Source organism: Lithobates pipiens, unplaced genomic scaffold, assembly GCF_037356315.1.
Source record: "Lithobates pipiens isolate NorthernLeopardFrog02 unplaced genomic scaffold, aLitPip1_a1.2 Scaffold_16, whole genome shotgun sequence".
NCBI classification, from domain to species: Eukaryota; Metazoa; Chordata; class Amphibia; order Anura; family Ranidae; genus Lithobates; species Lithobates pipiens.
In genome coordinates, this window is record NW_027507748.1 from 140,456,829 (window position 1) to 140,471,873 (window position 15,045).

Genomic DNA, 15,045 nt, shown 5'->3' on the forward strand with positions numbered 1-15,045 from the left:
CGCCGTGCGTTAGAGAGCTCCGCCAAAGTCCGAGTGTCTAAAGAACGTTTATGGGAGGTCTCTAGGAGAGCTATCTGAGAGAAAAGCCGGTGTACCTCCTCTGTACGAGCTCGCTTCAATCTAGATCCGTGTTGGATAAAAATCCCGCGAATAACGCATTTCAGGGCTTCCCACTTAGTCATATTACTAGTCTCGTCCTGGGCATGGTCTTTGGTGAAATCTGTGATCGCTTGAGAGATTGCCGCTACACACACCGTGTCAGTCAGTAAGTTGTCGTTCAGCCTCCACGTACCCCGACGGGGGCAGCGAGGAAGCTTCCCAAGTGTCAAATGTACCGGAGCGTGATCCGACCATAGTCGCATCCCAATCTCGCATTGAGGTTCAAAGTCCAGTAGGTTTTGGCTTAGAAGGATGTAATCTATCCTACTGTAAGAGTTGTGTGCAGGGGAGAAGTAGGTATAGTCCCTATCTGAGGGGTGTAGCAATCTCCAGGTATCTACTAGAGACATGTCAGCTAGGGCAGCCCTGATTTTGTTAAGTGAGGTGGGTGATAGGTGAGACTTACCGGTAGAGGAGTCCAGTCTCGGCACAAGGGGAACATTTAAGTCACCTCCTAGGATCAGGTTAGGAGTCCGGAAAGATTTAAGGCGCGCAGTCACGGAGCAGAGGAACTGAAGTTGGTTCTGATTAGGAAGATAAATATTGGCAACAGTTAGTACATTTTGTAGATACTGCAATTTCAAAAATAAAAACCGCCCTTTTGGGTCTATGACACTTTCGAGTACTTGTGGTGTAAAGGAACGATGAAAAGCAATCGAAACCCCTTTGGATCTTGCTAGGGGGTTCGTGCTGTGGAACCAGGTCGTGTAGTGTCTATCTGGAATGGGAGGTATCTTGTCGGATCGAAAGTGAGTCTCTTGTAGTAAAAGAACCTGCGATCCGGCCTTATGAAAGTGGTGTAGAATCTGTCTACGCTTTTCCGGGGTGTTAAAGCCTCTGCAATTAAGAGAGGAAAACTTAAGGTCTAGAGCTGCGGCCATTGAATGGAGAGGTGGGAGGAATGTTCCTGGGTGCTACTGAATGCTACTGAGTAGGCGAGTGTACTGGTAGGCTGTGCAACAAAGGTGAAGGGGAAAAGGGAAGAAGGGGAGGTCAAGGATGGATAGGGAAGAAGAAGATCAGAGCGCTGAAGTAGGAAAATTCGTGTGTGCTCCTCCAGAGGAGCCTGGGGTGCTAAGTGCAAAAGAGGGTGGGAAATTAATTCCTGCAACAGCGTGATGCAATGCTTTCTAGGAAGCTGAGGATGTAAAGTTATAGGGAGAAAACTCCCTCTAGTGTCCATAGGGGGGTTAAATCTATGAGCACTACAGTGAAAAACTAACAGGTACAACCGTAACAAAGTCAGAAATCGACTCTGTACACCCTAACGTGGGGATACGCGGTCAAGCTGAACTCAAGGGCTCCGCCCCAACTGTAGTTAACTGTGAAACTGGATAAGCTGATATGTAGCACACAGCGTCTATATATGTAGGGATCATACGATGGCGTGTGCAGAAGTTAACAATGGGCTAGCCAACAAGGCAGCCTTCCATCCGGAGGGGCAGAAAAAGTGCACGTCATCTGTATCAATGGAGAGATCAAGTGGGTCTAGCATATAGTCATTTACCATTCACCATATTGAATCTAAAGAGTGTGAAAAAGCTTACCAAATGACATACAGATCTGTTTAGACAGTACAAAGACCCAATGAACCGTCCCCCCACCCTCCACCCCTACACCTGAATAGCGTAACATAATACAGATCCAAAACCATGAGAGCTCATATCAACAGAAGAAGCTCGTAAAACGTATAGCTAGGGGGAGGAGTGGTGGGGATTGATCCACACCAAAAAAAAAACAATGAGATAAAATAAGATGAAATAAAATAAGAGCAAATAAGAGCAGGAAAGGGGTCGAGTGAAGGACTTTCAAGTCACAAAGTGCAGGGGGATAACCTGAGGCATATGTCTCAAAAGAGACATAGAGACAGAGATGTGGAAGTCATACAACCACTTATCAGTGGTACTCAATGCGTTCATCCGGGAGGGGATTTGGTGGTACGGGAGCGGGACCTCTTCTTCTTGGTTTGTGTAACCCAGGCTGAAGTGGTAGGTAGGCCAGGGGTGACGGCCGTTAGTGGCCAGTCCGGAATCCTGATTTGAGGTAGTTCAAAGGTGCCAAGAAAGTTGGGTAGATCTCCCAATGTGCGAAAGGTGGCAGATTTACCATCATGGGATGCAAAAAGGTGGAACGGGAACCCCCATCGAAACTTGATCTGTTTAGCATGCAAAGCATCCGTTACTGGCTTCAGGGCTTTCCTCATCAGCAGCGTCTGCTTTGATAGATCCGTCAGGAGCATGACCGGTGACCCATTAAACAGGATGGAGTCTTGTGTGCGGGCAGCATGCATTATTTCAGCTTTGACGTTGAAGAAATGGACGCGGCAGATGACGTCTCTAGGGTGTGCAGGATTAGGGTTGCGAGGGCCAAGGGACCTGTGAATCCTATCAATTTCGATCGGGGTTTCTTTGGGTTTGTTCAGCAACTGGTTAAACATAATGGAGGCGGCTGACATTAGATCTTTGTTTTCAATCGCTTCAGGGATACCGCGGATGCGGATATTGTTGCGGCGACTTCTGTTCTCCTGGTCGTCGAGACCATAGAGCAAGTGCTGAATTTGATTGGTATGCTGCTGCAGGACGTGGTCGTGTTCTTTGAGTCTAAGTGCTGACTCTTCCACATGAATCTCAATGTCCTCCATGCGGTGGCCTATGTCCTGGCGCAAGTCCTTAATCTCCCTCTGATATGACCTCTCTAGCCTGCTGATATATGCTTCAATGTCTCTCTTAGTTGGGAGAGCTTTAATGTAGCTCTCCATGTCCCAGCCTCCATGTTGTGTGCCAGGGGCCGGGGAAGGGCTCCTTGAGTGTGCTGGGCTGTCAGGGCTCCCACTATGCCGCTCCGGGGATCCGGGAGAGGACCGAGGCGAGGGGGGTCGAGAGGCCTGTACCTTAGATGCGGCGTGCGCCGCATGTGCTGCTGCCGAGCGGGTCGCCGCCATCTTGGATTCCGGCGCGGCCTTGTTGTTCGGTCCCCTCGAGGGGAAAAAACTGCCGATGTCCCCGGTTTTCTGGGTCCCCGAGGTGCGGGGGGTGTTGGTGCCTCCTCTCCTGCTCATGGAGATGTTCGGGTCGGTGCGGTCTGGCGGCGCTGTGTGCCGGTGGGTGCAATGGAGCGGGAGCTGAGCTCTCACACGTCCTTCTCCTCCATGCGCTTGGCCACGCCCCGAGTACACAATTTTAAGGCATGATATGTTTGGTATCTATTTACTTGGCATAACCTCATTTTTTATATTGTACCAAACAATTGGGTATTATATTGTTTTTGTTAATTAAAGTGTTTTTCTTGCAAAACTATTTTGTGTTTGAAAAACCACTGTGCAAATATAAAAATATGCATCAGCCACGATTTTATTCTCTAGGACTTCTGCTTGAAAAATGTACTTCGTTTTATCGCAACAATGTTTTTTTTACATGTAGAATGTCTGTTAGAATTGGCCCAGACTGGAGGTGGTTATAGGCTTCAATAAAGCTGCTCAAAGGTAGCCGAAAGCTATGCAAGTGCTTTGCAAAAGCTTGCTGCACACACTGTTCGGCCCCATTCACACTTGAGCGTAGCATTTTCAGGCAGAAAATCACATGATTTTAGCGCGATTTTGCGTCCTTTTACGGCGTTTTGCCACGATTTTCTGCAGGGAAAAAGGTCACCAATGTAAAAAGAAAAAAAAACGCCCAAATCTGCCCGATTCAAGAGACAAAAATGGGTCCAGAACTTGTTTGAGCTTCAGGCGTTCGGCTTCAGGCAACTATGAGTGGAGATGTGAACCATCTCCATTGAGAATAATAGATTTTTTCCCCTCCAGCGTTTTGTAGTTTCAGGCTTCAAGCTACAAAACGCTCAGGTGTGAATGGGGCCTAAATGTAAAAACTGAAGCCCTTGTGATCTGACAGTAAGGGACACCAGTGATGTTTTTGGAGGATTAGCAAGCTGGATTCTTATCAATATCACTGTTGCCTTGGAAAGCAGTAACATGGTGTGTACTGTGAATATTTAAATAAAACTGCCCTTTATTGTTTACTTGTTTTGATAGAATTAGTATTATGTTTCTTAGTAATGTATTTTTTTTTCTTTGTCTACAGAGCTGATGAGATTGAGATGATTATGACCGACCTTGAAAGAGCCAATCAGGTAAAATGCTATAACATTTTATTAACAGATGAAGAAGAATATCAAACTGATGTAAAACCCCTGTTCTAGCTAAAATTTTGAAAAATATAGCTGCCCAGATGCCAACTACAGCATGTACAGTTCACGATATATATTGTCTATTGTTCATTAGTCTTTGGTTCTCTACTCTGTAGGATGTGAGTATGTTTGAAGAACGGAATGCAGTATGGGTTATAATAATGACATATTGGAATAAAATGGTATTGAAATGTCATTATGAAATGATCACAGTGTTAAATGCTCTCTAATACACACCATAATAACATGCTGAGCAATTGGTCCTGGAATGGATTCTAGACCGGAGTTATTTGCCTCTGCTTTGGCAAACACGCACTTGCGTTTATCCAAGAAGGATTTGTAGTTCTAACCAAGGTCTTTTGGCAGCCTAGCATTGTACATGACGTTTTGATTAAGCACATCTTCTGGGAGTGTATGATCTCGCTGAAAAGAACTTGGATTTGGGCATTCCTTGAATGGATTTTTATGCTGTAGCGTGGTGATGTAGACAATGAACATGAACTTTTTGAATTAGAATTATTCTGCCGTGCATGTTTTTTTTCTTTATTTATGGGATCAACAAAAACTTACTGCCAGTGTCATATACAGAGGATGCATTAATAAGAAATGGAGTCTGTCTCTAATTATGTGCAAAATAAATTCACTGGCTTTAAACAGCAACTCTAAGGCAGCTGCTTCTAGGGGTGTCTGCCCGCCATCTCTAAATTCCCCTGCATTTTAGCTTATGTTTTCATGCACACATAGGGGTTTGGTGGAAAGGGCTTTTAGAGGCAGGAAAAAAAAAACACACTGCCAGTGTGTCTAGGAGCAGCAGAGTTTTGGCAGAAAAAAAACTTGACGCTTATCATCGCGCCTAATTTGTGCTAAGGCATGCTAGCTGTAATTAGCTCTTGAGCACTAGTTAAAGTGGTTGTATAGTCCTTTTTTTTTTTACTTTTACCTACAGGTAAGCCTATAATAAGGCTTACCTGTAGGTAAAAAGAATATCTCCTAAACCTGTATGGTTTAGGAGATATTCCCCTTGCAATGAGCCGCTGACTTCAGCAGCGCATCCCCGGCTGAAAGTCCGGCAGTCGCCGGACCTTGCCGAAAAGAAGTCTCCCACACGAAAACCCGGAAGACATGCCAAGGCAAAATGTCAGCTTCCTCGGCGTGGATCGGGTGAGATACCGACGCCTCGTTCTAAGGTAAATATTTCATAATGAGCATGTAGTGCTCATTATGCCCTTTGCCTATACTACCACTTTAATTTCAAGGGCCATAATAAATTATTATTCTGATCAAGGAATTAATGCCCAAGTGCTTAAGGCCTGTAAACGCACCTAAAGGCTTGTAAAAGTGTTAGACAAATAATGTTAGACACGTTTACAAGGGTCAGGCGTTTTTCTCTGCCATAACGCTGCTGCCAGTGGGAAAGGCTTCTAGGAGATATGGCGAAACCTCCTGTGTGCATGAGGCCTAAATCAAATATTGGCAAAGGCGGAGCACCTGTGTGTATGAAGCCTTACCGTAAGATCACATGGAACTTTCTGTGCATCACATTTTTCATAATTTACAAATGTATTCCTTCTTCCTTCTACTGTTATGAATGTGGACTGCTGGCTTCCTTGTGACACAGTCATTATGGATTCTAAAATTGCTGCATGTAGCAGCAGTTTGTATGACGGGGATGCAGTGAAGCCCAGTTATGTTGTTCATGAGGTCATGCAACTCACCAGTCCTGGTCAGTATGCCAAAATCCACTTTGACGTGTAAAACTCAAATTCTCTGTGGAGATTTCCCTGTAATTCCTGTTTGAGGACCACAGAGGAAATTAGAAGTTTTGACTCTTGCCTGATTTTCTAAAGAAAAAACTATTTTACTGCTGTCTGTTTCCCTGTTGCAAGGTTACCTTGCCATGGACCACACAGTAAGTGATGAGAATTCCTTGGACTGAAGTCACTGAAAGCAATAAAAACAGAAAAAGTTTTAATGCTCCCCCTAAACTTTCCAAAAGTTGAATCATTTTGGTAGGGGAACAGCTTTATTTTTTACCAAAAACCAGTTAATAGAACTAGATATAACATTTAATTTAGTTGAGAACTATACCCAAATATTTCCTTTTGGTTTTATAGAAGGATTGCTTGGTGTATTTGGTAAATAAGTGTACTGTGTAGCTGCAATGGGAAAACTGGAGTTATGACGTTCTCCTGGCAATCCCCTTCTTCGTCTGCTTGTGCTTTTGCTGCATGCCAATGAGCTCCTCTTTTTTGAAGTTGATTGTTAAATCTGATGGAGCAGGTCACATGTTTGAATAGTTTTTTCTGCTCTTAATTTGGGGGAAAGTTGGCTTATGTATATTCCGTACATGTATGCCTTTTACACATAAAGCATCAAATAAGAAATGACAGTGGAGGAGCTCATGCTACAATGTAAAGTTGGCACAAATATGAAATAATGCCTTATTTAAGCAGCATTTGAAATGCACAATATCCATCATCTGCCAGACAAGAGACACAGTTTTCTATGCAATGTGTAGTAGAATAAAGTTGCCGTGTATAATTTTTATAGGTTTACACATAGGTGGTTCACCTCAACTCTGCCCAAAACAAATTCAGTTGTTTCAATAATAAAAAATATAGCCAAAGCTCTATTCTTTGTACTTCTCCTGGGGTTTACAGGAGTGCAGTTTGTTCTGCACTTCTGTGACCCGTTACCCGTTAGCCTGCTGTCGGCTGAGGTCAGGTTCTCCTATACTGGGCCTGGGACCCATCAGTTCAAAAGGGAGGCCCAGGCAGCTGCTGAGAAGGGGGGCTGTACTGCCTTATGTCTATTGTGGATCCCCTTGAAGGGCTGCTGGCTGCTCTGCAGGGGGATCAGTTCCACATACTTGCCAACTGTCCTACCCTTCCACAGCCCACTGCTCCAGTGAGCGCTGGAGGGCCAATGATCCACAGTCACCAGCTCTCTGCAGCCTGAAGAACAAGAACTGAGCGATCAATGGTCTTAAATCACTCAGTTCTCTGTCATATAGCTGGTGCAGGACAGATTATTTTTATTTATTTCAGTTACTTATATAACGCCATCAATTTACACAGCGCTTTACATATACATTGTACATTCACATCAGTCCCTACCCTCAAGGAGCTTACAATCTAAGGTCCCTAACTCACATTCATACATACTAGGGACAATTTAGACAGGATCCAATTAACCTACCAGCATGTCTTTGGAGTGTGGGAGGAAACTGGAGTATCCGGAGGAAACCCACGCAGGCACAGGGAGAACATGCAAACTCCAGGCAGGTAGTGTTGTGGTTGGAATTCGAACCAGCGGCCCTTCTTCTAGGTGAAAGTGCTAACCACTACACCACTGTGCCGCCCAGATGCAGCATTGGATCAATGCTACTTCCATCTAGGCAAGTATGAATGTTTATTTTTTTTAAAACCAAACTTCTAACTTTAACTTCTAAACTTTTTTTAAATATCCATGTAGCAGAAAATGAGGTCCCTTCCTTTATTATCGTCACAGGAAGCTTCTAAAATGTTAGCTGTCATGTAGCTTAGTGAAAACCATGGACAGGTGTGTCTTCAGTTTTGTTTACTGGATAAATCTGAGCTACAAAAAAATGAACATACCCTACAACCCTGGTGCTTAAAAACAACATTAATAATACTGCACAGTTGCTGTAAAGTACCATTTCAAAAAATGTTGTTTTATAGAAAATGTCTTCTATTCGTAGGTACACAACCATAATTTGTCAACACATTGGCTTGCTTTTATTAAAACTATTAAAAAAAAAATTTACTTTTTTTTTCACTTTAAAGTGGAACTAAACCCACCAATTTAACTGCCTCGCAAAAAAGTGCAGGCTTTGGGGTTATCGTCCTTTATTCTTCCTTACTTGAGTCAGTCTACTTATTATGCTGTATATCTCTGGGGAATTGAGATTGTTTGTTTGAATTACAGTGGTACCTTGGATTACAAGCATAATTTGTTCCAGAAGAATGCTTGTAATCCTAAGCACTCGTATATCAAAGCGAGTTTCCCCATAGGTAAAAATGGAAACTCGGATAGACATTTGGAAACACTTGGAGCTGCTCGGATGCTTCGGAACGGCTCAGAGTGTCACCGGCACCCCCACCCCTATGGCCAAATGCAGTACTGCACAACCCAGAGGCTTGAATCCTGCTAGTTTTGGGAGACAATGTTCGCAAACAGTCAGGATTTTTAAAACATAATCGCTCGTATTGCGAAACGCTCGTAAACAGCGTTACTCGCAATCTGAGGTATTACTGTACTGGCTTTGCACATCTATTCTAGCCATTATGAGGGGATTCTACTGCTATTTTAGGATTGTGTTTATATATTTAATACTATAGAAAATTTAACAAGAGGTAATGGAACATGAGAAGGTAGCAGTGAACACACAAAACCCCCAGTCGGACAGAAATGGAGCCGGGAATTATGGGAGAGAGGTCCCTCTGTTGGTGTATCCAGGACATCTAAGGTGTAAGGGCCTGACCCAGCCTGCTCTGGTCCATCCAATACTTAGGTCTCACTTTTGGACAGACTAATGATCACACATTCCAACAACAAAATCCATGTTTTTTTTTTCCGACTGATGTTGGCTCAAACTTGTCTTGCATACACACGAATCTTGTCGGAAATTCCTAACATCAAGAACGAGGTGGCGTACAACACGTACGACAACACTAGAAAAGGGAAGTTCAATAGCCAGTGCGCCACCCTTTGGGCTCCTTCTGCCAATCTCTTGTTTAGTAGAAGTTTGGTCAGAGATGATTTGCGCTTTTCAGCCTCGTGCTTTTCCGATCATTGCTGTTCTGCAGTTTGTGCTAAATAAAGAAATCATTTTTGCAGAACTCTGTGTGAATATGAACAGAAAAACAACTTCATTATTCTAGCATTATAAAGAAGAAGAGAATGCGCTGCATTAAAAGATTTCAAAATTTGCAGCGTGGCGAATGTGTGATCTCCATTACGAACATTAGGTTTACCAGACCGAGCGCTTCCGTCTTGTACTTGATTCAGAGCATGCGTGGAACTTTGTCGGAATTGTGTACACACGATCGGAATTTACAAGAACAGATTTTATTGTTGGAAAAATTTGAGATCCGGATCTCAAATTTTGTTTGTCGTAAATTCCGACGGAAGATGTCCGTTGGCGCCTACACATGGTGGGTTTTTCCGACAACAAGCTTTTGTTTGTTGTTGTCAGAAAATCCGATCGTGTGTATGCGGCATAAAACTTTATTTGGTGAATTACTAACCTTCTTCAAGGATAGGCACATCAGGTGTTGGCACATCTAATGTGTAAATTCTTATTCCGGTCCAGTGATTCACTACGTGGTAAAGCCAGGATCAGAAATGAAAAAAAAAAAAAAGCCTTCAAAAGCAAGTCTGCAACGGCAACTCCAGATATTTATAGCCTTCCAAATTCCCTTTAACCCCCTCACCACCAGTTGCAGGATGTCCAAATCTGATACAGAAATTCCGTCCCTACCAGATTAAAAGGTTCCAACCGTGTCTCCCTCTATGAGTCATTCCCACGAGTAATTCTAAAATGAAATCATTCTCGGCGTGAGTATAGAAATAAATTGAATAAAAAAGATTCCATTTCTCCTCATATTTATTCAGCCTGATAAATTCAGTGGGCTGCAGCATTAACAGCAGCAGGGGATTCCTTGCTTCTAGCGTTAAATTACTGTCATAATCGCTCAATTATTTCTTCCTTGTACTGTTTAAAATAAAAATCCATCACTTTCCATGATTTTTTTATTTTTTTTTCTCTTTCCCCCCTCCTAACATTTATTAGGTTGAGTGTTTAGGAAAATCAATTATAGTCAGTCGGGCATGAATTGATGAATGTTCTGAGATTAATTGTCAGTTGTTAAAATGAATGTATTTCTCTCTTCACCTTTTTTATTTTCTTCCTCCCTTCAGAGAGCAGAGGTGGCGCAGAGAGAGGCAGAGGCCTTAAAGGAACAGCTCTCATCACTCAACAATTCTCTACAGCATGCCCCACAAATGCAGAAACCGCCCGATACCGTGAGTAACGCAATTAATTATTCTGTGCACATACTAATCTTCTATAAAATATGCTTTCATGTCTTGTTGAGGCCAATGCTTTTTTATAATTCTTTTATAGAGGGGAGAAGATTACATTTTTTTTTTTTTGCCTGTGTCCTTCTTTGGGAGATTTACTCTCGCTTCCTGTCTCTGTAAAAGTCGCACGGTTTTATTTTTTTTATTTTTTTACATTATCGAATAAAGGAAAATCTACTCAATGGAAGTATAGGCATGCATAAAAATTCAATACATTAATGGCGCTAATAGGGCAAGCAGCACAAGCCCATAAAAATCCAACTTAACCAAATAGTCCTGTATTGCTATCTACCAGTGGCGGCTGGTGCTAACAATTTTTGGCGGGGGGGGGGAGAGAACAACAAAAACCCCTCCAGGTCTGCACTCACCAGAGGAAGCCGTGAGACTTGCTTACAAACGGAGCCCTCCAGTGGTCACAGCTCCCCTGATACCCTGTGGTTTCCGCGTTAACCTAGTCTTCTTTCCGGGTTCCAAATCTTCAGCCTCCTGATTGGGAAGAGAAGCCAGAAACTGGAAGTGACACGATGGTCAATATTGATTCGCTAAAATCAAACGTGGGAGGGTTCGGGGCGCAGTGTTCTGTTCCCTGAGGACAACCGAAAACAAGCCAATTAGAGCCTCAGGCTCTAATCACATGCTTGTAAAATATTTACGGACCTAATAGAAACTCATTAGTCCGGCGCCCCTCCGCAAATTAAAGTAGTATTAAACTCAGCAGCACTGAGCACCATAAAATAAAAAAAAATCCTCATGAAACCATTTGTTGAAGTTCCTATCCAAGCATCTGTAGTTTAGATGCTGGCTCCTACTTCCAGTCTTCACAGGAAAGAGTTAAAAGCAAATAGTGCAGTCTGGCAGGGGAATGCTTTGCCACCCTAGGCTATGGGGCTGTGTGTTTCTATTGATGCACACAGCATAGGGAGTTGCAAACTTAGCCTGTTCATGTTTGCTAGAAATATGCGCTATATAGAAAGATCTTATTTACAGAGATGTCTGTTGCCAGACGTTTGCTGGCAAATAGAACTTTCAAGAGGAGGTCGGCAATGGCATCCCCCATATTTTTTTTATGACAGCTGCACTTTAAGGGTTGCCTATTCATTAAAAGCTCAATCACACTCGCTGTGCAGCGGAGGTACCTTAGTTGTTACAGGCCAAGGTAATATTTATTTACCTTTTTTACTTAACTTTGTAAAATGCTACAGCTGTGGTGCAGTAGGATGGTGCTGCCATGAAGTGAGGTTCAAAATTTTTTTGTACTGCAATGCAGAGGTACAATCGGAGCACATACAAAACAATTGTTTTCTTGGTGCCTTGCAGTTGAGTATGCATTGATCTTTGAAGATCAACTCAACTTATGTGGTGTGAATGAGTTCTAAGCCATGGGAGCATGAGGCATCGCTCGTCAGCCAGTATGAATTCATTTTTCACTGAATGAATGAATGAGTTTACTAAGCTGCCTTAGTAAATCAAACTTTATTTTCTGAACTTTGCAGTTTTTGTTGCCTCCTATTAGGGAGATGTAATCTCTATTTGTCCTGTTTACCTTTATCATCAATAGTGAAAGTATTGAAAATCCCAAATTTTGGGTTTTCCCCAGAATCTTAATAGAGGGGAAGCCTTCTATAATTGGGACATTGTTATGGTTATTGTGGCAGGCTCAATTGATTTCCTTGATTTGCAGGAATTGCCTCTCACTTCCTGTTTGGCTATGCGACAGAAAGTGAAGGTAAATCTCCCCAATAGAACCCAGATGAGCATAAAAACTGACAGGGGTTTTAACCCTTATTTGCTCTATCCAAAATGAAAAAAAAAAAAGTTTTTCTTTGAGTTCTGCTTTAATTTGTCATATTAAGTCAGTTCAGCATCTTCCTATTTTAAAACTGTGCTTGGGATGTTTAATTAGACTTGGGATTTTTAATTAGACTAGAGCTATGGCAGCACATTAAATCAATGCAGCACCTTGCAGTGAGGAGTATGGCTCTGTTATGCACACATTACGTCTACATTTACCTCTATGTGGGTTATGTATGTTATGTATGTAAGTCAGTGAATATACATTACCGTATGTGCAATAATCGGACATTCCACACTAAAGCCTGTTACAGTGTATAATAGTTTTAATATTAACACTTTCATCTTATTAGCAGGTTACTGCTGTGAGCAGTCTTTAGCCAACTGTCTGCATCGGCCACCTTCTGTTTTCTTTTTGAATATTAAAATTCCCCCTGCTAAATATAGATTGAATTAATGTTCTATTAAAGGAGTCACAAAAATGTTTAACAGTTTGAAGAGTTGTGATGCATAAATACATACATGAAAGTTATTTAATGTTTGTGAGCACATGCTGCATGTTTGGTATAGTTTGTTGTGTTGGTGTTTATTTGGTGGCAACCCTGAATGCATACTTACCCTTACACAGGAACAGGCGCTGGAGGGCGCGGCACGCTCCAATATGGAGGTTGAACTTACAGCAAAGGAGAGGGAAATTGCCCAACTTGTGGAAGATGTGCAGAGGTTACAGGCCAGTCTTACTAAACTTCGAGAAAACTCTGCTACTCAAATATCGCAACTTGAGCAGCAGCTTAACACCAAGAACAACAATCTTAAGGTATGCAGTTTTATATACAGCTAAGGTATAGGAAGATTTTTATTTTTCTGCACTATACAAGTCTGAAATCTATTACCCAACTGATTTAAAGTTTGCTTTATATGGACTAGCATATTGAAGATATACTTAAAGCAGACCTTACATTAGAATTCAATATCCTCTTATTGCTTTAGGCCCTCTACCCCATATCCAAATGATTCATCATGCCCGTAAGAAAAATAAATATATACGTTCTTTGCACTTTTTTTTTTTTTCCAAGCATGATGGAGAATTTTGCCATGTGATGGGAGTTTTGTGCAATAAAATGGACCTGGCATTTCACTGCAAAATCTGCTTTAATGATACCCGCCTACTTGTCCTGGATTTTTGATGTATAAAACACGTGGTTATTTTTTTTTTCTTTTGCTGTTGTGCATCAATGGAGAAATTTCCCTTCACTTCTTTGCCCAGGGGATGTAACAGAAAGTTTGTGGAAATCTCCCCAAGTTAAAGGAATTACCCTCTTAGCCCTTGTACACACGGTCGGACATTCCGACAACCAAATCCGTCGGATTTTGTCCGACGGATTTTGTCTGACAGATTTTGTCGGAAACTGTTGCATACACACGGTCGGACAAAGTTGTCAGAAAATCCGATCGTACTTAACGTGATGACGTTATTTCATTAGGACAGGACTACGTTCAGGCTAGTAGCCAATAGCTTTGGTCTAGGAATTTGATCTGAGCATGCGTGGCACTTTGTCTGATCGGAATTCTCTACACATGATCGGACAAAGTCAGATCGGATCATGTTGTCAGAAAATTTTATAGCCCAGCTGGAAAACTTGGTCCGTCGGATACTCCGACGGAAACGGTCCGATGGGTCCCACACACTCCGACAACACGGATCTTATTGGACATTTGTCTATCGGACATTGTCCATCGGAATGTCCGATCGTGTGTACAAGGGCTTAGACAGTTGCCCCTTGAACAGATGTCCCTTATTGGAAGATTTCCCCTCACCTCTTGTTCTCGGGAAAACTTTATATTTTGGATTTCTCATTTTTCTTGTCGGGTCATCAGTACAAATACAGGAGTAAATATTCCCAATGGGGACAGCATTAAAAACTTGGCAGAAGGTGTAAGTTACCCTTCCCCACTCAATCCAAAAATCTAAAAAATGTTTGCCTTGATAACATACTTTATTCCACTTATACATTCAATAAACACAAACTTGCATTTGTCTTGATATTAGCCTTTTGTATTAGCCTCAGTAATTACCTACTCAGTCGCACTGAGAGAAGGACCAGCACAGGAGCCATTCAGGGCTCTATTGCTTACCAGTCTTGTCACCCTAACATTGAGTATGCTTAGAGAAAGAAGAAGCATAAAGATGGCCTCCTCAGTGTACTTCTACTCCTTCATTGTCCAGTTCCAAGGGCCATTTTTTTTATTTCCACGTATATAACTGCAGTGAGGTGTACTGGGAGGTATGGGGACTGGTTTACATAACCATGTAACAGGATTACCAATCCATTGATGGGTAAAACAGTTTACCTATATGATGTTAACTGTCTACTTAACTTTTTGAAGTTTGACTGCAGTAGCTTATAGTTTTTTTTTTGTTTTGTTTTTTACACATCTCACATTCCCCGCTTCTCAAATTTAGTTATGTCCGGTGACTTTAGCAGTTCCTTACTTTAAAGCGGAGGTCCACCCTAAAATGGACCTCCGCTCATCGGAATCCCCCCCCCCCCTCCGGCGCCACAATCGGCACCTTTCAGGGGGGAGGGGGGTGCAGTTACCTGGATAATCCAGGTAACTGCACCCACTTCCGGGCTAGCTCTCTGCGGAACGGGGCGTACGTTACGCCCCCGTTCCGCAAGCGCCCGCCCCCTTCAGCAAGTGCCCCGCTGCCTGCTGGGAAACACACAGCTCCCAGAGGCAGCGGGGACCGTCCGGATTGCGCCGCGCGGCTCGCGCATGCGCAGTAGGGAACCGGGAAATGAA

General features: G+C 42.7%; 1 protein-coding gene across 1 annotated transcript in view; it reads left to right on the forward strand.

Moving 5' to 3' along the window:
* The window catches only part of CUX1 (cut like homeobox 1), a 443,218-nt gene that overhangs the window by 316,584 nt on the left and 111,589 nt on the right, over positions 1 to 15,045 (forward strand). The window contains 3 exon segments of the mRNA XM_077480526.1: positions 4,239 to 4,287; positions 10,288 to 10,392; positions 12,869 to 13,057. Of these exon segments, the coding sequence (XP_077336652.1) occupies positions 4,239 to 4,287; positions 10,288 to 10,392; positions 12,869 to 13,057 (343 nt within the window).